The sequence below is a fragment of the Thamnophis elegans genome, chromosome 2 (assembly GCF_009769535.1).
Source record: "Thamnophis elegans isolate rThaEle1 chromosome 2, rThaEle1.pri, whole genome shotgun sequence".
Classification (NCBI taxonomy): domain Eukaryota; kingdom Metazoa; phylum Chordata; class Lepidosauria; order Squamata; family Colubridae; genus Thamnophis; species Thamnophis elegans.
The window spans coordinates 38,067,650-38,094,652 of NC_045542.1; the positions used below are offsets into that span (position 1 = coordinate 38,067,650).

Sequence of the window (27,003 nt, forward strand, 5' to 3'; positions counted from 1 at the left end):
TGGGGGTGACAGTCTATTCAGCCTGAAGTCTAGTGATCAGTACTTGTTGGGGGTGACAGTGCGGAAGCGTGCAAGGATTCCCAGGATAATCATTTTGCCATTTTAATTTTAGTTGTTTTGCTCTCCAGTGTCCTTTGAGGCTGAAGCAGTCTTTTCAGAACTTGTGAAAAGTGACCCTGAGTTATAAAACTTCAAAATTAGAAGTAAAGAGTATTTAGAACATCAAAGGGCAAAGAAGAATAAAAGGTTATAGGTTTGAGAATGTATTTATCACATATTCTCAATTAAGATGCCAAAATACACTCAAAAATTCAGTTCTGCTCAGCCACAGATGGGCTTATCTGCAAGGATGCATGGTAACAAGGCTTTTTAAAGTGTCCCTATATCCCATATATGGTATACTTGAGGATAACTCCATCTGTGGTCCTCAAATTTTTCACCAATTGCCATGAAAAATTAATAATCTCTATATATTCAAATATATGAAAATTTCCAGGGTTGTCTGATCCACAACTGGCATATTTTTAATGGTACCGTATATACTCGAGTATAGGCTGACCCGAATATAAGCCGAGGCACCTAATTTTACCACAAAAAACTGGAAAAGTTATTGACTCGAGTATAAGCCTAGGGTGGGAAATGCAGCAGCTACCGGTAAATTTCAAAAATAAAAATAGATACCAATAATGTTTTTGAATATTTATTTCAAAGAAAAACAGTAAACTAGCGGTGTATTCAATGAAATACTTCACTCACCTCATGATGCTGATGTCCCGCTGTGATGATGATGTCCCGTGCAGCCGCGGGAGCGATGTCCCGCCTCCTATGACACACGGCACAGTGATTCCTATCATTGGATCACTGTACCAGAGGAGGTGGGACATCGCTATGTGGCTGCTTGCCATAACAAGGAGGAGGTGGGACATCGTTGCAGAGCGGCAGGAGGGGGAGGAAGGGGAATCGTAAGACAGCCCTGCATTACATTAGAACGTGAGGAGGGGGGATGGTGCGGTGCGCGCTGCGCGGCAAACTGACACAGAGGGAGGGGAAACTCACAGGGGCACTGGGCCATTCACGAGTGTCACCCAGCGGCATGGCCCCGCCCCTTTTTCTCCTCCATTTCGGGCAAATTTTTCACTGACTCGAGTATAAGCCGAGGCGGCTTTTTTCAGCCCAAAAAGTGGGCTGAAAAACTAGGCTTATACTCGAGTATATACAGTATTTTTATTCTTTTTTAAAAAAGGGGTTGGCTTATTTGCAGATGGGTTTATACACAAGTATATATGGTGTTTGGAGAATTCATTTGGGAACAATACTGATCCAAGCCAGCTTATGTTAAAAAGCAAAAACCTGATTTTTAAGGGCGCAGCGATAGGCAACAGTTTTGTAAAATAGAATTGTCCTTGGCCAATGAGAACCATACATTTTAAAGTGGAAATATCGCTAGAGGCAGTTTTATCATTTTTCTTTCCTGTTTTGGTGTGTGTGTGTGTGTTTCAAAGTACATTAAGTTTATTAATTCCTTACTACATTATTTTTTATTTCCAGTGGAAATCATTCCAACATTTAGCTGCTGGGGGGGGGGGCAGGAAGCTACAAGGGAAGTCCCTATGATTTCCACATCTGCAGATTGCCCACCTCTCCCTTAAGGAGATGATCAATGTCACTGCATCAGCCAAACTAAGTTTATTGCACCCTAAGCTTGCAGGAGCCAATGTGGCTTGACACATTCGTCAGTACATGGAATTGCAATATTTGCATAAGAAATTTATTCTCCCTGTAGATTTGCAGCTCAAGCATTTGTACTGCTACATGCTCCCGATCTTGAAGACTCCAGAAATATTTTAATTAAATAAAATGTGGATTGGTTACAATTTGTGTTAACTGTTTTAATCCTAGTAGTGAATGCATAAGAAAGTGTGTCTGCATTAGAAACCTGGTGGAGGGAGGAAAAGGTTATCTGCAGGTTTAGTAGAGTTACTCTACACATTGAACCAAGTGACAATGAATTAGGAAGGAAAAATTAGTAAGAGCAGATACAGAGAGAGAATATTAGACTTGCCTCATATCCCATTCAATCCCAATGGAAGTACTCCAGTCCAATGGAAGTACTCATCCTGTCCAAATAGACCTTTTGTTTATTACTCATGCAAGTCTGAAATCTCTTTTTATTTTATTCAGCTTTACTGCAGATATTTATTTATCCTCCTTTACATTATATTAAATATATTATGTAGGGATGTAATGGCTCAATGGCTAAGAGGCTGAGCTTGTCGATCAGAAAGGTCGATAGTTTGGCAGTTCGAATCCCTAGCGCTGCAAAACTCTTGTTACTTGTCCCAGCTTCTGCCAACCTAGCAGTTCCAAAGCGTCTAAAACTGCCTGTAGAAAAATAGGGACCACTTTAGTGGGAAGGCATTTAGTCATACCAGCCACATGGCCACAGAGACCTCTTCGGACAGTGCTGGCTCTTCGGCTTTGAAACGGAGATTAGCACTGCCCCCTAGAGTCGGGAACGACTAGCACATATGTGCGAGGGGAACCTTTACTTTTTACACTATATTAACTACCTACTTTATTATACATATTTATGAAGAAAAGTGCTACTTCTAGTCCACGATACAATCACATAATATTTGCTCCCACTGAGAGACACTGATGTAACACCATATGGTATAATAACAGACATCTATTTGCATGTTTTTAAAGGAACATTTTTCCCCTTCCCAAAATCTTCCTGCTCTTTTCTCCCTTGCAGCCTGCCACTGCTGAGTGCCTAGAGACATTCTTATTTAAGGTTAAACATAGTTGGGTGTTAATGAATCCCACAAAATGCTCCCTTTGTATTCGAATACACAGTGTTTAAAGTGACATTTCTATGAAAAATGTGGTAATTGATTCCAGCTTGATGAAAATAGGTAATGTGTATTAATGAAATACTATGGCAAAGGATAAAAAGCATATACTTACTATTTAAATTTATGGTTAACAGAATCCCAGATTAGTTTTAGAAAACAAAATAAAAGCAAAAGAAAATAAAAATCTGCCATACATTCAAGAAATCCAACATCCTATTTTAGCCTTGCCAATGCCACATTCAAGTTGCTCAATTGTATCATTTTTGCTGTAATGTAATACTAAGCCTCTTCAAGTGCTATTTCCACTTATGGAATCTTCTTTTTCTCCATTTTGCACACATGAAGATTAGCAGCGTCTAAAACTGCAATTGTGTATACCCTTGCTCATTTGCATATGTGCTAGCCTTGTATTAACTGAATTTTAGGGCACGTTAAATGCAACTTGGTATCATCATACAATTTTCACCAAATCAAATATTTCATTAGTTGTACTCACATTAATTGCAACCTTCAATAATAACAATAAACCCTTAGTCACATGCAGAATCTTTCATTCTCCATAGTGGTGGAGGTAGCATCCAGACTGGGGTTAACCTTATCCGCTCACTGATTGAACTGAGTCTGATAACACTGTTAAGTCACGCCCCTGTCACGAGGCAGACCCAGCTTTCAACTCAGTCTCTCAATGTGGATGGATGTGTCATAGCAGTGCTCCACAGAGATTTTTGATATATACGACATTCTCTTATTAAATTGGATTTGATCAAATTGTGAGTAGATTTGAGCTGACTAGCTGAATCCCCAGCCTGGGGTGGAGGTAGCCACACCTATAGTCCCTTGGGGGTGCCGACAAACTCACTCTGACAGGTCTCCTACCATTTGGCCAGTATTCAACGGTTCCGCTCTGCTATATTTGACTTTGCTGGTAATTATTGATACTTGTGCCCTGATTTCGGAGCGTTCAGAGCCTAAAATCCCCCGCACCACTTCCAACACTCTGCAGTCGATCGGCGCTGCAGTCCTGCTAAGGAGTGAATCTGTTGAGGAATTTCGGCACGAAACACCATTTTGTGGCACTTTACACAGACAAGATTTGCTCATTTCTCTTAAAGTAGAAATATTGTGTTTGTTAAACATCCTATGGAGGTTTGGCTCTACATTTTGTGCTAAGCCATGATGAGTGGGCTCCCACTTCACAAAAGGTCCAAGAGCAAGTAATGGTTAAACAGCATGGATAATAATATTTATTTTGCCCAAGTCATTGATCCCTATGAAGTTGCCATAAAAGAACTATTTGAGAATTAAAACTTTAAATCATTTGAAACCTGTATATACGTCTGTGGCAAAATTTAAGCAACCAATAAGCTTTAAAGTAATAATGTGGGCTTACGCAGGTTCCAAAGGATTTGAACTTTCATAATTATAAATCAAAAAGAGATCTTGTACCATATAAGGCTAACTCAAGACATTGTGGTTGATGATGTATAGAATCTATACAGAAGCAATACTTTACATACAACCTACAGCTAAATAGGGAAAAAGCCAAGCACAGAATTTAGAATGGAACACCTTGGAAATATGAATCTCAACCTTGTACATCCAAGTCATTGGAGAAAAGCTGACACAAATTTTGTCATGTCCCACAGTACCCATCCAGAGAGTATTGGTACTGCTCAATGTCTCAGTACAGAAGTGAAAGTATAGAAATTGCCATAGGAGTGAGCTACCAACTAGCTCTGTAGAACAGATGCTGGTTGGTTGGTTGGTTGGTTGGTTGGTTGGTTGGTTGGTTGGTTGGTTGGTTGGTTGGTTGGTTGGTTGGTTGCGCATTATGTAGTAAGTTGAAGGTTGGGATGTGCCATTCATGCAAATCTTTACAAGTTTCTGCTCAATTTCTAACCCTAACTCTTTGTCTAAACCACCCTTCCATAACTTTGGTGTCCTTCAATCTCCCATCCAGATTCCCCCTACTTTGGCCCAGATCTTTCTCCCTTTCCCTCTTAGACTAATCCACCCATCACAGCTAGGTAACTCAGATGATCCATCGGTGTGGTTGGCCCTAATCCTTGCTCTTGCATGGATGGCCAAGTTGTTAGGTAAGCCATTGTAATAAGACAAAAGTTTGCATAAGTGTGTACATTGGGGGAAAGGAAGAAATGGACTTTGAGCAAGACACAAATATTGAATGATGAAAACAAAACAAAAAAACCCTTCCATGTGTGAACATGTATTGCACACAGAGACAAGGAAACATCCTGAAGAATGTAGCCAAAATCATTATGTTTCAAATAAGATCCACATATCTTTCTTTAGAATAGCATAGCATAGCATAGAATAGAATAGAATTCTTTATTGGCCAAGTGTGATTGGACACACTAGGAATTTGTCTTTGGTGCATATGCTCTCAGTGTACATAAAAAGAGAAGATACATAGAATGATATAGGGTCTTCTATGCAATTAAGAAGAAAAGAAAAATACCCTTCTAGGAGTAAAGAAAAATCTCCAATTTTGTTGCTCAAAAATAGTTATGCAAAGACCAAGAATCGTTTCTTTGCATTTAAACTGCATCTGCTGTCTCCTAGTGGTCACCGCTGCAAAACCCAAAAGGTGCTTTATGCTTCAACAACTTTTGAGATTGTAAACTGCATTGAGGACTGAGTCTAACAGAATCTACCTTCAAGTGTAAAGATGGTCTCCGTGCGCTTTTCCTTTTCAAATAGTAGCACCAAAACGTTATCTTACCGCTACATTTAAAATGTATTCATAATTAAAATAGCTTTTTAATAAATTATATTGAAATCTCTCACTGCATCGTGTTTCCAGTTCAAATATCTCATGTCCATGGTGGTGAACTGATCTGGCTTGATTCAAAGCCTCCATATTTTTAAAGAAATCATTTTTGTGCTATAGCTTTTGCTATAGGGAAGGCTAAGCTACGTCTTAGAGCAGTCAACTCAGTTATATTTAGTCAAAATGACTTCCTGGGGCTCTTCAGGTGTGTTGGCCAATTGTAGCTGGCAGAACTAGGGCAGGAATTCCTGGAATAGCACTTCCGTCACGCATACAGTGTGACTGATGGCAGAGAAAGCCCCATCCATAAACCACTTGCCACGGTTGGGTTGGTTTCTTGTAAAATATGAATACACACACCCGTTGTAAAATATGAAAACAACCCCATCCCCACTGCCCGTTTTCATGCCTGCCTTTTGATCTTCAAGGCATCAAACATACTTATCTTTCGTTCTCTGACTTTACTCTGTTAAGGAAACATTGTGTTATGTTTCTGTTAAGGAAACATTGTGTTAGGAAACACCTATTAAAATACTGATTTTGAGGTCCCTGAAATATGTCATTATTTTTATTTAGTAGCGGATAACTTGGTATTTCCCAGGTATTTATTTTTCCTAATTCTGTATTAGACAGGAAAAGGAATGATATCTATAGCGCTGTGTGACCCCCCCCACACACACTCCCCATGCCCCCCCCCGGACATGCGCACAGCCTCCCTCAACCTCCTGGGAACCAAAAAGCTGCGGGGGGATTGTGCCGCAGCCCCCTGTGCTCCCCCTGCCCCAACACGTGTGGTAGAGGCCCAAAAAATAAGCTGGCTGGCAGGAGGCATGCGCGCACGCTCAGGGGAGCTGAGTTGGGCTCTGTGTGCCCCTTGCATGCCATGACACACACACACACCGAGGGATGTCTTACTCCCACAGTATTTTTCTTCAAAGTGTAAGTCATCTGTGTACCAGGTTTGGTTGAAATTGCTCGAGGTGTTCCAAAGTTATGCTGGAACATACATACATGCATACAACACCATAGATTTATATATTATATAGATTTATTTATTTATTTATTTATTTATTTATTGAGAAATGTGGAAGTGAGCAGATGGATTCTCGGATACAATGGATCCCATCAGTGTCCTGCAGAATTTCTGGTCGCCTTAAATGTGACAGGAAGCAGGTTGCAGACGCTTTCCTTCCACATCTGTTGTGGCACATTTAGCTGGCACATGCTGAAGATGAAACTACAGTTCCATCATGGCAGATTCCACTGGTTTTCATTTCTTAGATTTCTATTCATGTGGTCCATTTTTGGGGGGCTCAGTTGCAGCTGGTGGGCATAATTTATCTGACTAGATTCTACCATCAAATACTCTTTTTCTCCTGGTATGGTCTCAAAGTCTCTATATTTGTCACCAAATTAATTACTACTATGCAGCTTCTTATAATTGATATTTAAATGAAATAAAAGAATTGGAAAGGACCTTGGGAGTCTTCTAGCCCAACTCCCTGCTCAAGCAGGAGATCCTATACTATTCCAGACAATGGAATAGATGTCCCATCTCTTCTTAAAAAAAACCTCCATTATTGAACACCCACAACTTCTGAAGGCAAGTTATTCCACTGGTGAATTGTTCTGTCGGGAAATGATTCCTTAGTTCTAAATTGCTTCTCTCCTTGATAAGTTTCCAATCCATTGTTTCGTGTCTTGCCTCCTGGTGCTTTGGAAAATGACTTGACCTTCTCTTCTTTGTGATAGCCCCACAAATATTGGGGTACTGTTACCATGTCTCCTCTAGTTCTTCTTTTCTCTAGACTAGCCATTACCAATTCCTGCAACTGTTCTTCATATATTTTAGCCTCCAGTCCCTTAAGCATCTTTGTTGCTCTTTTCTGCATTCTTTCCAGACTCTGAACATTTTTTTTATAATACGGTGACCAAAACTGGATGCCGTATTCCAAGTGTGGTCTAACTAAGGCTTTATAAATAATTTCCCTCTTGCAAATGACGAATAATCATCTTTTAGATAAGACACCAAAGAACTATGGATAACGACACATTTCCAGGTCTATAGACTACAACATCTATTAGCTCCAACCAGCAGTTCAACAAGGAAGTTTGCTGATCTAAACTGATGAGGAAAACTGAAATCCTCAACTAATGGCCTTTTGTTTAATGACTAGTTATGAGAGTGCTGAAAAAAGTGATTTACGGCCAGTCCTCACACTTACAACCATTGCAACATTCCCACGTTCACATGATCGCAATTTGTGATCTTGCTGATTGGCTTCTAACAAGCAAAGTCAATGGGGGAAGCCAGATTCGCTTTAAAACATGGTCAAAATTAAAAAAAAAAAAATCATGGTTTTTTTCAGATTAACATATTAACAGGGAAGGGACCTTATAGATCATCTAGTCCAAAACCCCATTCAAGCAGGAGACACTACACCATTTCTGACAAATGGCAGTCTCATCTTTTCTTGAAAGTCTCTAGTGATGAAGCTCCCACAACTTCCGAAGGCAACTTCTGTTCCATGGTTTGATTGTTCTCACTGTCAGAAACTTCCTCCTTATTTCTAGGTTGAATCTCTCCTTGGTCAATTTCCATCCATTATTCCTTATCCGGCCTTCAGGTGCTTTGGAAAATAGTGGACCCCCTTCCCCTCTGTGGCAGCCCTTCAAATATTGGAACACTGTTATCATGTCTCCACTGGTCCTTCTCTTCACTAGACTAGCTATGCCCAGTTCCTCTAACCATTCTTCATATGTTTTAGTCTCCAGTCCCCTAATCATCTTGGTTGCTCTTCTCTGCACTTTTTCTAGAATTTCAACATCTTTTTTATAGTGCAGTTTCCAATGGCTTAGCAGCAAAAATTTCAACCCCAGCTGTGGTCATAAATCAAGGACTAACCTGCATGGTATTTGTCAATAGTTAAATTCTTCTCTCAGCTTCTCTTCATGTTTTGATAGATGACCCAGCATCTCTAAAGGGAGATGGAATTCCATGGCAAAAGATCAAGAATGACTGTTGTATCGTATGAGATTTGTATGTGTGAAATCCACTGCTAAAACATTTTGTTTCCCATGAAAAATTTTTCCATTATCAACAACGCTAAAGATTGGAATAGCCCTCCTGAGGCTTGGGGAACGGTTATCTGGTGAAATAAGTGTATTTCTTGTCCCATGAAGGGCAACCAGATGTTATATTTACTGTCTAAAGGTAAAGTAAATCAGGATTAGCCCAATGCAGGGAGCAGGGAGGAGTGGTTATGTTAGGGAGATGAACTTGACAATATAGAAAAAATTAGACCTCTTTAATAAATAATACCTGAAACACTTAGACAGAAGTGTACATTCAGCTCAGTTTACCGATAGAACAGAATATTTGTAGCTCAGAATTCAACTGGGGTGTCCTTAGTCCTTTCACAGCTTGGTTACAGATGTTTCATTACCAAACTAGGTAACATCATCAGTGCTAGTGGTAAAGATGACATTACCTAGTAAAAATTATATTAGCTACTTTGGTAATGTAACATCTGCAAGAGAACAATCAAGCTCAGAGAGCACCAAGGACTCTACAGTTCAGTTGTGTTTCATTGTGTTCTGTATTTTTGCCACACTGGATTTCCTTTTGTCTCATGTTTATGTTACCACATACATTCTCTTTAAAGGCCTTATATTTAAGGAAATATAATGAACTTTGTTCCACTCTCCTCAAATGTGCATTTTTGTATGGTTTTTGCCTACTGTATTGTTCTGACAAGAGAATTCTCTGTAAAAGCATTTTCTATGCTATTAGCAGTAATTGACACATTCACCAATTTTGGGGGGGAGTTTGAGCTGATGACATAATTGCAATAGGCAGAAAACTGTAAATATTGAAATATCTGCCTTCCAAGAGAAGAATCAAGACAGGTTGCTAATATATAGTCCTTCTGAGTTATATTGGCAGAAATTTTGGAAGTTGTAATTGTGACTGGCAAAGATCGGGAGTCCCTAAGATGACCCCTGGGCAACCTGTCAGCTAATTTGTTCCTTGGTACACATCAAATTAATCTCAAATTTTTCTTAATTTTAAAAAAAGAAACAATAAAGGGGGAGAAAAGGTATCTCAAAGAATGTCAATGAACAGTGAAAATAGCAAAGGAAATTACGGGTTTTTAAAGCCGCCAGAGAAATCACAGACAATGGTGGGACTACTCGAATACAGGTAGTCCTCAACTTACAACAGTTCACTTAGTGACCATCTAGGGTTACCACGGCAGTGAAAAAAGTGACATGACTGTTTTTCACACTTATGATGGTTGCGTGTGATCATACCTTGATGATCATGTGATCAAATTTCATTTGCTTGGTAACTGGCAGGTTTTTATGATGGTTGCAATGTCCCTGGGTCACGTGATCACCTTTTGCAACCTTCTGACAAGCGACGTCAATGGGGGAAACCAGATTCACTTAATTTAACAAATGTCTCACTTAGCAACGTAAATTTTGGACTCAATTGTGGTCATAAGTTGAGGACTGGCTGAAGAGATAGGGTTAACAGGAATTTGCCACAGGAGATGAAGAGGAGAATGATCAGAGTGTGTTCCAAGTGTGAGATTAGGACAAAGGGACGAAAACAGTGATGGGATTCAAATAATTTAACAACCGGTTCTCTGCCCTAATGACCAGCTGGGTAGGCGGGGCTTGGTGGTCATGTGACTGGGTGGGTGTGACCAACTCAATGCCACTCATGTCAATGGGCACTTCACCTTAGCTGTTACAATGTCATAAGCGTTAACCAGAGAGGCAATTTCTCTAAGCAGGGCAATAGAAATTAGGTTAGAAACAACACCAGAATGTTTCCTTCCTGCCTTCCTTACAGGATTGGCCCTGTAAAGTGGGGAAAACCCAAAATGAGATTTATTCCAACAACCGGTTTTCCCAAATAGGTGCGAACTGGCTGAATCCCACCAATGGATGAAAAAATCATCTTCTATAGGAGCTACCAATTGTCCATTGTGGGTAATCGAGGGACTGCTTTCTGCTGAACAAGCAAAGACCATGAGAATGATAAGGCAGCTCCATTCCTGGAGCAAGCTCAATGAATGAGTGAATAATGAAAAGAATTTGCTTTTAAGATTTCATGTGAACTGGGAGGAATCCCTAACAACTTTTTTGTTTCTGCGTCCGGCATTTATACATGGCTAATCTAAGATCCTGGGAAGGGAACAAGAAGAAATAAAAGCTTTTCAACAGATTATGCTCTAAGAGGCAAAAGCGAAAAAGGCAGTCTGCAATTGTGAGTTGCAATGCTTATGGGGTATGGCTCTTTGCAGAATAAATTGCAGATTTTTTTTTATTTTTTTTTTTGCAACAGATGCAAGCCTGTAGCAGTCAAAAGAAAAGTCAAAGGATTGGAAGGATGAATGGCCACATGCCAGGTGATGAGAAAAGGTGGGGCTTTATGAATTCAAAAAAAGAAGGAGCTACTTCCAGAGTAAGCTATTAGTAGAAGCTGCTCTCTGTAAGGAAAACAATTCTTAGCTTAATAACAAAAAAAGACACACCCACAACAATTGGATGGGGGATACTCGTGTTGTTAATGATGTCTGTGAAAAAGATTGCAAAATAATAATTGATTTAAATGGGAATACGAGCCAGCTGTGTGTGATGTAGCTGCAATAATGCCAAATGCAATTTTGGGTTGCATCAACAGAAGTATAGTTTCCAAATCACAGGAAGTAATTGCTCCATTTTATTTCATTTTGGTCAGATCCCTGCCTCAGAGACTGTGTCCAATTGACACTTTTTATATACTGCTCTATACATTGATATTAAAAATGCAGCGGAGTATTATAATGACACTATCTGTTTTATTATACTTTGTTTAGTGATTTTTAAATTGCAAACTGAATCCACATTATACAGGCTGGCTGTTGAATTATTCAGTTCTAACTTGTTACAAAAGCAACCACCATATTATCTTTGAGACTAAGAAAGTTTATTTCCCTGCCCTTGCTTTCTACGGCAGGAGTCTATAATTTTAGTCCTTGTCTTCTTTGGGTTTGTGGACATCCAGGTTTTTTGGAGTGGGGCTTCTTGGGCAGGTATTCTTCTGTCACCTGATCTGAAGCATTTAGCAATAGCAATAGCATTTAGACTTATATACAGCTTCCCAGTGCTTTGCAGCCCTCTCTAAGCAGTTTACAGTCAGCATATTACCTCCAACAATCTGGGTTCTCATTTTATCCCCTTCAGAAGAATGGAAGGCTGAGTCAACCTTTATCGTTTCTTACCTCCTGCACTCAACCAGTTTAATAGCCTTTACAAATGCTAACTAGGCTGCAAATGGTATGAAATACTCAAATGTACATATGGTGACTTTTGTTTCTTTCCTCTGCTAAAATCATGTTGGTTGTTCGTGGAATGTGATTGCCGCTGTTCTAGAACCGTTGAAGATGTCAAATAGCGTCCCCCAATTTGCCACCACTTGTAATTCACCACCAGCAAAGCCAGCTGGGAATTGCTCTCAAAAGCATCTGGACAGTGGCAGATGCAGGAAGACTGTAGTTAAAAATATTAGCTGATGAGTGGAGCATATCCCTTGCTGGCTTCCCTCTGTATAATTTGATTTGGTTTTCAAAATCATTATTATTATTCAATTTCCTTGTCTCTGTCATTCCCCAATCATACCAACTCAACAAATTACTAGCTGACATATAAGAAGTATAATAAAAATCATCACTGTTGACTCTAAGTATATGCCTTAGAGATTCATCTGTCTTCATGTTATCCAACATCTTTTTTTAGAATCTATTTTTGTAATGTGCTTACCAAATTGGTATTAAGATTATTTACAGATAGATAAAAAAAATTATACACTGACAAATTATGATTTTGGGTTGGTTTTTGTCATTCCTAGGGTTAATCAAATGGGGAAGGAGTCCCCCAGATGTTTTGGATTACATATCCTATAAGCCTCTGTTAACAGGGCCAATTATGAAGGATTAATGGAGCTATAACCCAAAAACATCAGGTGGGCATCAGGTTGCTTGTCCCTAAAAGAGTGACCAAACTCCTATTTAGGAAAAAAAGCTCTCTTTCTTAAGTCTGAATTTCTATTCAGTGACATTTTATACCAACTTTTTCAGGCTGTGTTAACAAACAGTGCGATCAAGCCAAGTCCTTGTACATCTTGTCAAAAGAGGTCATCTTCATCACTTCTTTTAGCTCAGGATTTTGCACTCAGCTCCTATCTGATTCTCTCAGTAGGCATGATCCAAAGATATTCCCACACCAATTCCTGGAGGTCATCTCTCTCTCTCTCTATAAATATATAGCTGACCATTGAAGGACAGGAGGGATATGATATGGCTGAAGTGGCAACATGAGCTGGCAACACTTAATGCTCTGGCTCGGCGTCCATGCAAGTCTCCCATGGGTTCTGTGGCATGCGAGGCAAGGAGATGAGCAGAAGCGCCACTCCACAGAGGAACAGCAGGACGAAAGAGGCACAGGCACAGGCAAAGGACCAGGAGTAGTAGTAGTCTATCCAGTCTGTGTCATCGCTCGCGACCATCTTTTTGACTGATTGCCTCATAACTTCCACAGATATGATGATACACAGGCCTGGGGAGAGAGGAAAAGAAAGCAGTGAGCATGGAACAGAAGTCAAGGCCACTGACTAGTTCTTTCTCAGTTTTACGCTGAACTGAATTCCAGGTTAAGTACTACATATTTCTAGACTTCTGGATTAGACTGGCAAAGCTCTTTGCACCATCACCACCTTCCTTTCAGTCACGTTGGTCTTCCACCAGCTCCCTTCTTCCCGCCCGACTTAACTGAATTATACAGTAAAGTTGATGTCCCCATTTCTTCCTTCCCACCTGCAAAGGTATAGAACATGGCAGCTGGCCTCAAGAGGTAATCCATCTTCTTCCGGAAGGATAAGAGGACAAAAATGGTTCCAATGATGGAAAAGCCCATGCTGAAGATGGCAATGGCAGCTGCAGAAATGCTGTATTCTGAAGAGGCAAAGAAAAGGGAAAAGCACTGATGATGTTATCTAGCTTGGTAATGAAATGTCTGCAAGAAAAATAACAAGCTCAGAGAGCACCAAGCACCCCACATCAAAAGGAAATGGTCATCAACAAATCTAATCCCAGTGGGGAAGCAACGCAAAAGCAAGAACCTACCACCAGGTTGTTCACAGAGGACAGTCTGAAAAGTCAAGATGGCGGTTACAACAATCAAAGCTCTGCCTTGTTTTTATCTGTGCCACACCATTCCGGCTGCCATCTATATATGGGTGGACATCCTTGTTGACTTCTGACATAAGAGCAATGTTTCCCTCTGGGCAATCAGAAGGGAAGGGCTTCAAAAATAGGAGAAAGGTAGCTAACTGTGAGATGCATGATGAGGCCAAGGCCAGGGGTGGGATTCTACCGGTTCAGATTAGTTCGGGCTAGCCGGTAGCACTGACTACCAATTGGTCTCCAGACGCAATTCAAGGTGTTGGTTATTACCTTTAAAGCCCTACATGGCTTAGGGCCAGCGTACCTTCGAGACCACCTACTGCCACATACCTCCCAGTGGCCAGTAAGATCCCACAGATTGGGTCTCCTTCAGATGCTGTCAGCCAGACAGTGTCGGCTGGCGGGCCCCCGGAGGAGAGCCTTCTCTGTGGCTGCTCCGACTCTTTGGAATCAGCTACCCCCAGAGATCCGGACCGTACCCACTCTCATGGCCTTCAGGAAAGCTGTAAAAACCATGCTGTTCCGGCAGGCCTGGGGCTGTTGACCTCACTGTTGAGGTCCAGCCCCGATTAGAATGAATGTATGTGGTGTTGCGATTTTAAACCGTTTTTTCCCTTATTATGTGTTCGTTATGTGTCTTCCCCCCCCCTCTTTTTTGTAAGCCGCCCGGAGTCCTTCGGGATTGGGCGGTATATAAATGAATGAATGAATGAATGAATGAATGAATGAATAAATAAATAAATAAATAAATAGCTCTGACTATCAGCTAGGAGCAAACCAGTGGTGGGGTTCAGCCAGTTTGCACCTATTCAAGAGAACCAGTTGTTAACTTTCTAAGCAGTTCGGAGAACCAGTTGTTGGAAGAAATCTCATCTTGTTTTTTTCTACTTTACAGGGCTAATCCTGTAAGGAAGGCAGGGAGGAAACATTCTGGTGTTGTTTCTAATCTAATGTTTGTTGCCCTGCTTACAAAAACTGCCTCTCCATAATAATGTAACCCTTATTACATTGTAACAGCTAAGGCAAAGTGCCCATTGACCTGAGTGACATTGAGTTGGCCATGCCCACTCAGTCACATGACCACCAAGCCCCACCTACCCAGCTGGTCATTAGGGCAGAGAACTGGTTGTTAAATTATTTGAATCCCACCACTGGAGCAAACCAGTTTGCTCCGACTTATAGCTGGGCCCGCCTGGCAGCCCCTGCATTATACTCACCTATATTCCCTTTTCTGAAGCCCAGCTGATAGGCACGGCAGAGTGGATTGCCACGCCCCAGCTGTTTTCCTCCCCAGCAGTATGTCAGAGTTCCGACGGATGCTACCATTGACACAGTAATGCGGAAGGTTCATTTTTTTTCATTTTCCCTTTATTTGTATGCCGCCCTTTTCCCTGGGGGGACTCAGGGCGGCTCACAGTTCAAAAAAGGGGGGGGGGAGGACAAACAATTTCCAACATACAGACAATACAACATATTAAAAAACACAACAGCCACACAAATTCGAGTGGGGTTAGAGTCTTAACCCCAGGCCAGCCGGGACAGCCAGATCTTTAGGGCGGCGCGGAAGGACTGGAGGGTGGTGAGGGTCCGAATCTCCACGAGGAGTTCGTTCCAGAGGGTCGGAGCAGCCACCGAGAAGGCTCTCCTCCGGGTAGTTGCCAATCTACACTGGCTAGATGATGGAATTCGGAGGAGGCCTAATCTATGCGATTGTATCGGTCTAGTGGAGGTAATTGGCAGTAGGCGGACTCTCAAGTACCCAGGTCCAATACCATGTAGGTGATAAGTAGCACCTTGAATTGCGTGATTTCTTTGTAAAGAATGCATACGTGTGAAGCGTATTCAAAGCGAACCAGTTGTTAAACCTGTAGGATCCCATCCCTGGCCAAGGTAAACAACTCAGCATTAAATATGTAGATGGTGAGATAGTGAATCTATGAATGGCATTGTAGTGTTCCTGGTTCAATAGCTAACAGACCTCCCTTCTTCCTTCTCCAATTCTCTAGGAAAAATCATAATCAGCTCCAGAAGACACAATAATTTCTGCTCAGAGAAACTAATATTATGATATGACAGGGACAACTGTCAGGGTTCTGAAATAGAACACAACTTGCAAATTGACAAGGAAAAGAGAGGCAATAAAGCCCACCGTTTTCTTAATAGCAAAATGAGCAAAAATACAATAATCCACCCAACTGTCTGATGGTTGCCTTTTCACCTTTCTTTTTCAAAGTTTTTACTCAGCTGAACTTGGATATTAGGCATAATCATAGTTGGGAGAAATAAATTTGTGGACAGCTGCAGGAGAACAGGAGAAAGATTTCTGAGCTTCCTTTGTACAATCCACATTTACACTGATCCGGCAGTTTTATCTGTTTTGTAGGATTTAAACAGGAAGAAGGCACCTGGGACTCATGACATATATTAAAAATATTTTTAATTTTTTTTAAATAAATGCTTTTTTTAAAAAAAATGCTTTTTTCCCTTTCATGCATTCACAGGATTTTCTCTGAAGTGAATAATAGCAGATCGTTATGATCAAATCGATCACTTGGACAGAAGTTGTCTGTGTCTTCTCTGGAAGATTCCCAGAGCAAATCCCTGATATTATTGTTAACAATCTAAGATACAAAAATGAAAAAATAATAATAATAGGAAAGATAGGGGAGGGAAAAGGGAAGGGAAAAGTGTAGGAAAAAGGGGGGAAAGAAAGAAAAAGCATTCACTTCTGACTCCCTTTGGTGCAGTAGAATAATAATATCAAACTTTAATGTTGAACTTTTAGATAATAGTATGAAGTATCCATTTCTATAACAACAAACCTATCTAATTGGTAAAATTCCATATTAGTTTCATTTCCCCCCTCCCCCACCTCAAGCACAAAGTCCAGAAGCGGGGTTTCCAAATAGGAACAAAAATAGTTGGGTTTTTGTCTTTGATCACAGCAGTCAGTTTAGCCATCTCTGCTAACTCCATCAACTTCTACATCCATTCTTTCATTGTGGGGATTGAAGTGTCCTTCCATTTTTGTGCATAAAGTAATCCTGCTGCTATCAACATATATAACGTCAAAGTTCCCAATTTTCCTCCAAGCTTTTTTCCATTAAATTCAAAAGAAAAGTTTCCATTAAATCCAAAAGAAAGGTTTTATCTTTATATTCACTTTGAGAATCTTCTGTATTAAGATGTGAATCCAATATTTCTTTCCTTTGTCACATGTCCACCATAAGTGATAAAAGGTTCCTTCTTTATTTTTGCATTTCCAATATTCATTTGAAATATCTTTATACATTCTTGACAACTTATCAGATGTTAAATACCAAGGATACATAATCTTATAACAATTTTCTTTTAAATTATAATTTAGTGTAACTTTTAAAACTTCCATCCACATATTCTCCCAATGTTCAACATGAACATTATGTCCAAAGTTCCTTGCCCACTGAATCATGCAGTGCTTTATATATTCATTCTCCAAATTCAAATTCAACAGTTTATATACCTTAGCAATAATATATTCATCACTACCGCATGGTAGGATTTCCAATTCATTTTTCACAAAATGAAACCCATAACTCTTTTTGTCTGATTTAAATCTTTCTTTCAATTGTAAATATGTAAACCAATGGCAGACACATCCTTCTGATTCACCTCTTTAGACTTAAGGATACGATCACAAAAGTTAAAAGATACCGCCAGTCTGGCTGTGCCACGATTTCTTTTGTACTGTATCCCTGCAATTTTCTTGTCATGGTTTTTTGGGAAGTGGTTTCCTCTTGCCTACTTCCTGGGGCAGAGAGAGAATGATTGGCCCGAAATTACCCAATGTGGCTTCGTGCCTAAGGTGGGACTAGAAGACCCAATCTTCTGGTTTCTAGCCTCATGTCTTAATTGCTGAGCCAAACTGGCTCTCATTTCAATACAGATAGTCCTTGACTTAGAACAGCTCATTTAGTGGCTGTTCAAAGTTACAATGGCACTTTAAAAAATGACTTATCACCATTTTTCAGGGGTGGGCTTCAAATATTTTAGCAAGGGATTCTCTGCCCAGTTGCTTGGTGGGCATGGCCATGCTGGCCTCCAGCACCACAGCGGGGGTGGGGTTGCCCTCTCTGGGCTCTAGAGGCTTCCGTCAAGCCTCCGGGAGGGCATTTCTGGCCCGTTTTTACCCTCCCCGAACCTCTGCGGGCGCCTTGCAGTTACCAGCATCCAAAAGACATATGGGGCATGTGGGGACTCCTGGGAGGGATGGGGCGGGGTGGGCGGGGCCAGCCAGGAGTTGGATTTGGGGGTTCTCCAAACTGTACAGAATCTTAGCTAGAGGTTCTCCCGAATCCGTGCGAACCCCCATCAGCCCACCCCTGCGGCCTTTTTCATACTTATGAGCTTTGCAGTATCCCCATTATCATATGATCAAAATTCAGGTACTTGGCAGCTGACTCATACTTATGACCATTGCTGGCTCATACTTATGACCAAGGTCATGTAATCACTTTTTGCAACCTTCTAACGTTGTCAAGCAAAGTCAATGGGGATGCCAGCTTCACTTAACAACCGTGTTACTAACTTATCAACTCCGGTGATTCCAGATATGGGTTCCTACTGGTTTGGCCTAAGACATCTCTGTGGTCATGTGGCCGGCATGACTAAACACCAAAGGCGCATGGAACGCTGTTACCTTCCCACCAAAGGTGGTTCCTAGTTTTCTACTTGCATTTTTTACATGCTTTTGAACTGCTAGTTTGGCAGAAGCTGGGACAAGTAACATGAGCTCACTCTGTTAAGCGGCGCTAGGGATTCGAACCGCTGAACTGCCAACCTTCTGATCGACAAGCTCAGCGTCTTAGCCACTGAGCCACCACATCCCTTTTGAATACCAAATTAAATTGGATAATAGTTTGCTTTTTCCTCATGTAGAGGAATCAGATGTAAACGATCCTGTCATCTTCTGTTTCATTTCTAAAATCATCTCCTACAGACACTAGTTAAATTAGGGAGGAGAAAAGCTTGTAGAAATCCAGCCGACCTAATTTTTCTGCCTCCTTATTAGAGAGGTTTGTGGATCCAGCAGAAAGGTTTCAAAGACATTTAGAAAACACGCTACATCATTCTAGAATGAAATGTGCTTGCAAAGCTCTCTATATCTCCCCTTGTGTCCCAGCAGGGTTTCAGTTCCAGATAAGGTTGGAACTGCCTCCTGCCCGTCACATTAATCAACACTTTGCTCTTTAATGTCAGCCAGGTACATGGGGATGCTGAGAGCAGGGCTTGGATACATCTTCTCAATTTCATCATTTCATGAGTCAGCCCTCCATTGCAAAATAACTGTCAAGAGCGGGAAATCAGAAGTCCGGGCAGCTCAAAATGACTTTTAAAAAAAGAATTATTGCAAGCTTAAGCTGTCCACAAGAATCTGAACTAGTAATGGTCAAAGCAAATTGATGGTAGATAAGAGTCAATGAATTCAGGGTGGGCTGGACTTAAATCTTTGGTCAGTACGAAGGGGCTCGAGATTGATGACACGTTTGACCTCTCCCTCAGGCTCAGTTTGATCACCTCCTACATCAGTTTAGTTTAGTTTAGTTTAGTTTAATAAAAGTTGTATGCCGCCCACTCCCATTAGGACTCTGGGCGGATCACAGCAAAAATAAAAACATTTAAATTTTTTTTAAAAGATACAATTATTAAAATTAATACAACATCCATTCAATCAAGTGGGGCTGGATATTAATCAACAGCCCCAGGCCTGCCGGAACCGCCAGGTCTTGGTCACTTTACGGAAAGCCGGGAGAGTGGTAAGGGTCCGGATCTCTGCGGGTAGATCGTTCCACAGGGCTGGTGCAGCTACAGAGAAGGCCCTCCCTCGGGGGGCCACCAGCCAGCATTGTCCGGTCGACGGCACCCGGAGGAGGCCCAACCTGTGCGATCTTATTGGTCGTTGGGAGGTGAATGGCAGGAGGCAGTCTCTCAGGTAGCCAGGTCCTATACCATGTAGGGCTTTAAAAGTAATGACTAGCACCTTGAAGCGGGTCCGGAGACCAATGGGGAGCCAGTGCAGCTTGCAGAGGATAGGTGTAACATGGGTGTATCTAGGTACACCCATTATCGCTCGCGCGGCTGCATTCTGGACCAACTGTAGTCTTCGAACACTCTTCAGGGGCAGCCCCATGTAGAGTGCATTACAGTAATCCAGTCTTGAGGTGATGAGGGGATGAGTGACCATTCAAAGTGCCTCCCGGTCCAGGTAGGGCTGCAACTGGTGCACCAGGTGAACCTGGGCAAAGGCCCCCTTGGTCACAGCTGACAGATAGTGTTCTAACGTCAGCTGTGGATCCAGGAGGACACCCAAATTGCGGGCCCTCTCCGAGGGATGTATAACTTCACCCCCCAGGCTAAGAGGTGGAATGTCTGGACCATCCTTGGGAGGCAACATCAATAGCCATCAACACTTAGAAGAAGCTGGTTTATTATTACAGGGATCTCCGGTCTTGATAACTTTCACTTGTGGACTTCAACACCCAGAATTCCCCAGTCAACATAGGAATGCTGGGGGTTGATGTCCACAAGTCTTAAAGTTGCCAACTTTGGAGCTGCATTAATAAATTCCAACTAGACTCTTGCCGTAGGAGTCATCTGTTAAATCATTCTTAAGATTAAAAAGAAGGGTGTGTGACATGCATACCTTTTTTCACAGACACAGCAAGTGAATCTTGCTGTGATATTTAAAAATATCACTCCAGAAATAAATGATTAGCCCAGAGGGATAGTTAAAGCACATTCACTGCACAATTGCAATAAAGCTATTTCAACTTTGCAATGCTGTAAAGAAGCATTGGGTCATCCAGAGGTACTGTTGAAAGAGATCACTTACAAATCTGAGTCTAGGAAAAGTTTTCCTAATGAGAGAAACCTAAAGGCTCTTCTCCAATGCTGAAAGCAGCAAGGGCTGGCTGTCATTCATTTGTTCTGCGTAAAGAAGAAGAACTTTGGTGCATTGTTTAAGTGTCATCTTCTCTTAGAACACATGGAAATGCTTCTCATTATATTTAGGAATTTTAGGTCTGGTATTTTCACCCCCTAAAATGCCTGTCAAGCAAGAAATTCTTACGTGGGTGTAACCCAAAGGTGCGTTTTTAAAAGCCGGTTGGGTTTTGTTTTTCCTTGAAGATGTTTTGCTTCTCATCCAAGAAGCTTCTTCAGTTCTTCCCACCCAAGAAGCTTCTTGGATGAGAAGCAAAAATGTCTTCAAGGGGAAAAAACCCTCCAGTTACCTTTTGAAAAAGCACCTTTAGAATAACCATTACCTGGATGACTGAGAATCTCCATAGACATATGTGGGTGCAAGTTTTCCCTCTGCTCCATCTGATATATTAAGGTTACCTCAGTGGTGAAATTCATTTTTTTTTTACTATTGGTTCTGTGGGTGGGGCTTGGTGGGCTTGGCTTGGCTTGGGGGGTCGTGATAGGGAAAGGATACTGCAAAATCCCCATTTCCTGCCCACTCCTGGGGGAAGGATATTGCAAAATCTCCATTCCTGCCCCACTCTGGGGCTAGCCAGAGGTGGCATTTGCTGGTTCTCCGAACTACTGAAAATTTCTGCTGTCAGAACCTGCTGAATTTCACCCCTGGATTACCGTTCTCAGAATTGAACGCTGAAAACAATCATTGGAACAGCTTGCCTCCAGATTTTGAGGGTGCTATGCAGTGACGTGCGGTGAGGTTTCAAATTTTTTTAGACTTGTGGACTTCAATTCCCAGAATTCCACAGCCAGGCATGCTCAGTTCTGATTTAAAGCAACAGCATTTGTTTTTTTCCTTTGCAAAAAAGTTTCCTTCATTCTTTTTCTTCTCCCTCCCCCTCCTCCCTCCCTCCCTCCCTCCCCCTCTCTCAAACAGACACACGCACACAGAGAAGTTGGATTGGACTATCTCTCCTACCCATTTTCCTCTCTCACTCACTCTCTCTCAAACAAACACAAACACAGAAGTTGGATTGGATATATTTTCCAATGGCTTGAAAGCAGCTCCTCTGCCATACCCCCCTCCCAATTCCCCTGCTGCCTTCCCCAAACACCTCCACCATTGCAAACGCACCCTGCTGGATGGGAGATGCCTGAAATGCAATAAAGCCCACCCACCCACTCACCTCCTGCTTGCAGGCTGGGGTGAGAGAAGAGGCAGAGAAGCTGGAGGGGAGCCAATCCGAGCCTTTGATTGCAGGCAGAGCCACTTTGCCTTTTCAAACTTGTAATCAGTGAAGCTGGGCTTATATAGTTTTATCCAGCTCTCTCTCTGTGTGTGTGTGTGTTTGTGTGTGTGTGTGTGTGTGTGTTTGAAAAAACAACGTAGCTCCGCCTGCAATCAAACTACACTTGGGGAGGGATCTACACTTGAGGATGAAGTTTGAATTCCTCCCCCTCCCTCCGACCCACACGTACCTTTTCCAGCTGTTTCAGAGAGGATTTCAATTCTGCTCTTGCCTGCCATCATGAAAAGAAAAAAAAATGTAAAAGGAAAAAGGCAAGAGCTGAGGTCAGGCTGAGCTAGTTGCTGCCAGAGTCACCATGGATGACTCTGCTTAACTGTTTAAAAAAGCCTCTAAAAAGCGCCCTCTACAGGAGGAGGCAGGAGAACGACGTGTCTCACCTACATCAAGAATTTTTAGGCTTTTAACCCTTGCTTAACTCTGCTCAAGTGATCATAAAATGCCTAAAGTCAGACTAGATGAGGCACTTTTTTAGAGGCTTTTTTAAACAGTTAAGCAGAGTCATCCATGGTGACTCTGGCAGCAACTAGCTCAGCCTGACCTCAGCTCTTGCCTTTTTCCTTTTGCATTTTTTTTCTTTTCATGATGACAGTGGTGAGGCTCTGCCTCCCCTGCCTCCCCTGACTCCACGTCCCTGGTGCTATGTCATTGGAGGTTTTAAGAAGAGACTGCAGTGGGCAGCTATTTGTCCAGAATGCCCTAAGCCCATGAGGGCGAACCTATGGCATTATCTGTGACACGAGGAACCATATTTGCCGGTACGCAAGCTGCCAGCTCTGGTGTACATGTGTGTGCTGGCCAACTAATTTTTGGCCTTCTGGAAGCCCGGGGGAGGCCGTTTTCACCCTCCCCATCTTCAGGAAAGCCTGGGGAGGGCATAAATCAGGCCCAACAGGCCAAATGGAAGTTCATCCACAAACTTCCAGTTGGCCCAATGGACCTGATTTTCACCCCTCCAGGCTTCAGGAAAGCCTCCGGAACCTGGGGAGGGTGAAAAACGGGTCCAATGGGCCAACCAGAAGTTTGGAAATGATCAGTTTCTGGTTTCCAGAAGGCCTCTGGGCGGCCTGGGAGAGGACATTTTTGCTCTTTCCAGGCTTCAGGCACATTGAATTGTGGGTGTGGGCACACACAAATTTGGCACATCTTTACAAAAGGGTTCTCAATCAGTGGCTTAGGGTCTCCTGATCAAGCAGGGGATTGGACTAGAAGACCTCTAAGATCCCTTCCAACTTTGTTACTCTGTATTCTGTCCTGTATTCCATCAGAATTCTCAGTGTTGGTGCCAGCATAAGGAAGACTACTCAAAATGTTCCTCCAAAGCTGATGCAGCTGACTTCACATTCATCTTTCTGAGGATACAACTCTTCATCTATTTCATTTGTACCCTTAGACATCTTCCTCCATTGCCAATTTAACTATCCAATATGTCAGGCCTGGAGGCCATCTTTTGCATTGGGACTTCAGACCTGCCACATTTAATGCTGTGGGAAATTGGGAGGGGGGATTATATAGAGTGGCATAAATATAGTCAAAATAACATTTGTTTCTCGGAGAGTCAAGGACGTCTTGCCCTGCACCTGGAGCGGTGTGACTAGGAGGCATCTCAATGGGATGGTGCCTGATTGGGCCATGTGACAGACATGTGGATGCTGGGCAGAGACTTGAACTTTTGTTTGGGTGGGGAAAACCTGGAAACTTTCAGATTTGGGTTTTCCCAGATGTGCCAATATGACATCTCTAATAAAATGGAACTTCGAGGAACCTTAAGTCTTGGAGTCTTCTTTTATTGGGGGTGTTAGCTGGAAACCTGATACCATATTTATGCGGAGCTGGATCCCAATTTGATGAACTGGGTACATTTTGGCATAAGATATATTACTGTTGCAATGCAGAGATTGCCTGCTTACCAATTCTTCTTACCTCGTTGTGTTGATACTTGAAAGATCTCAGTGCTTTCTCCCGAGACAAAGTGTGTGAAATAGGAACAGTTATACTCTGAAAGGAAGGAGAGGAGAGGAAGAAAACAAAAAATAAAATTAATACTTTTTGTCCAAATCAATTCTTTTCATTTTTATTGAATCCCGAAACAGACAAGGAATACAGACAATATACAGGGTAATCCCATATATTTTTGTTTAGAATTCAGTCCCATTGTAATGATATACATGGCAGAAAATCACATACGGTGGTACAATTTCAAAGAGTTTATCTTGTTTGCTGCTTTTATTTTAAAAACTGTTTTATTTAATTAATGGAAAATGTTTATTTCTTCAAATAAACACTATGACAGGCAGCTACTCTGCACATCCCTTCTCAAATGTTCAAATATGTCAGTGAGGTGGGTGCAATCTGAGTCTTACCAGTGGTGGGTTCCTACCGGTTTGGACCGGTTTGGCTGAACCAGTAGTGGTTTGGCGAACCCAGGCCTGCCACACCCCTGAACCGGTTCTCCAGGTGGCGCCCTAGGCAGCACCATCTTGTTTTTTGCTACTGCGCATGCGCAGAACAATTTTTATTGCACTGCACATGCGTGCGTGACGTGCCCATGAGCAAATCAGCAGTAGTGACTGCTGGAACCCACCCCTGGGCCTTATGTATTCCACCTGTACATTCAGACTTAGAGCAGTGAAATCCTCCAATTCTTTAAATGTATCAAAAATCTATTATTATTTTTTTTGGAACCTTTATTTTTGGCATAGATTTCTCACTTCTTCTGTATTTCAGCCATGTCTACAAGATTGCAGCATGTAATCCATGGCTAGTACTAACCTCCATGGCTAGTACTAACCTATGCATTCTAGGCAATTACAGGTAGTCACTGAGTTTCAACCATTTGTTTAGTGATGATTCAAAGTTACAAGACTGAAAAAAGTGACTTATCGTGATTTTTCACACAGGCAACAATTGCAGCATTCCTGTGGTCATGTGATCCAAGTTTGACGCTTGGCAACTGGCATGTATTTATGATCCCGGTTGCCATGTCCTGGGGTCATGTGATCACTTTTTGTGACCTTCTCACAAGCAAAATCAACGGGAAAGCCAGAATCACTTAACAACCATGTTACTAAATTAACTATAGCAGCAATGGAGGCAAATTTTGTGCTTATCTTTTAGTTCATCTTCTAGTACCATGATAGCGAACTTATGGCGCGCAGAGCCATTTCTGAGACCACGTGAGTGACATGCGCGCCAGCTGATTTTGGCCTTGATTTTTGGCTGTTTTTCACCAAAAATCCCTGAAGCCTCCGGAGGGTGAAAAACATCCCAACGTACAAACCTCCGGGGGGTGGTGGTGGCAGGGGAGGCCATTTTCGCCCTCCCCAGGCTCCAAGAAAGCCGTGTGCACATGCACGGGGCAGTGGGGAAACACACATGCATGTGCAGGGGGCATGGTGCAGGGAGGCATTAAATTATGGGGGTGGGCACACGGGCATGTGCAATAGCACACGAGTGTATGCTTTTGGCACCCGAGGCGAAAAAGGTTTGCTTTCACTGTTCTAGTATATGGAACAAATAAACATTTTGGAAAAGTGGGGTTTTTAACAGTGTCACTGAGTGACACACTGTTGACCTCACATACGCTCAAAGCTTCAGGCAATCTTAGAAAATCTCAACAAGCATAATGGGTTTTAACAGATTACATTTATTATTTGATTAGGCCCCTGTAACCACATGATATCTGAATCTGCATAACCAACCTATTCCCCCCTCCCCTCCCCACGCAATCCAATTTAAAGCCTACATCAAATCATTCAAGTCACTGCCCTGAGCATCTAATGCAATGAGTTGCAACTCATGAAAGCTTTTGTCTTTTAATTAAATGTGTTTTCACCAGAAATGGTGTTACCAGACTCCTCCTGATTTGTTTTGCCAGTGTGTTAAAACTACAAGAAAGTAGTTTACAACTGCAGGTCAGAAAGCGATTTCTGACTGCCAGCCAATGGAACAGGCGGTTATACTGTGAGTTGCCCAACGGCTGAAGATAACATCCCGAAAGTTGTTGGTCATCCATTACCAATGTCCTGGTGGAAGTTGGAAGAGAAAACCTCCAACCTTTTGAAGTGCTGTGGCTGAGCATAGAGGACTCCACATGTTGCCATTCCAACACTTTCCCATGACATACCCCAGCTAACACATTGCCCTCAAGTTTTCATTTTGGCTAATTTCATTAGTTTGCCTGAATTGTCTATATTGTGTAACACAAGCAGTGTGATTGCTGATGAGCTTTTCTAGGGTAATCCCTTGGAGAACGGGTGTGAAACTCGCCGCATCACGTTGCCATCATGTGACATTTCATGTTGTTTTTCCCATTGGCGGAGTGGGATGGGTGTGGCCTGCGTGTGACGCATCGGGCCCGCGGGCCACCAGTTTGACATCCCTGCTGGGGTAATTTAGCAATAAAGTTGACTGGTGTCTTTCTCTTGCTGATGTCATTTCCATTTCCTTCCTTCCCTGTACCAGAACTTTTATTTCTTGTTGAAACAGAGGTGTCCTCTTTTATCCGGGATAGACCTATTCCAACAACAGTGTACAGGGGATAAAAACTGGCAGATTCTCCTAGCACTATTGTTCTGTACCTGATGTCTATAGCAAGTCTATGATCTTGTTAAATAATATATTTTTCTTTTCGCCACACAAGATTTGAAGTCTCCACCTGGATGCCCTCAGCTTAATGCCCAGTCTTTGCAGGATATTTAGCAGCAATGCTGAGTGTCACAAGGGCACCACAAGGTCTTAAAAAGAAGATGCGCTGATTTAGGAAGCGGAAGTTAAAGACAAAGGCAGGTATAAAAAATGATGTTTTAATCCTATTAATTGAAACTTTCTTTAAAATGCCATTTATAGTTCTA

The 27,003-nt window shown here is 42.0% G+C and overlaps 1 protein-coding gene across 1 annotated transcript in view; it reads right to left on the reverse strand.

The window, feature by feature from the left end:
• Positions 1-13,030: 13,030 nt before the first annotated feature.
• The window catches only part of CACNG1 (calcium voltage-gated channel auxiliary subunit gamma 1), a 42,555-nt gene continuing 28,582 nt past the window's right edge, over positions 13,031-27,003 (reverse strand). The window contains exons 2-4 of the mRNA XM_032208738.1: positions 24,074-24,148; positions 13,515-13,652; positions 13,031-13,257 (exon numbers count right to left, since the gene is read on the reverse strand). Of these exons, the coding sequence (XP_032064629.1) occupies positions 13,031-13,257; positions 13,515-13,652; positions 24,074-24,148 (440 nt within the window). The remainder of the gene's footprint in view (positions 13,258-13,514; positions 13,653-24,073; positions 24,149-27,003) is intronic.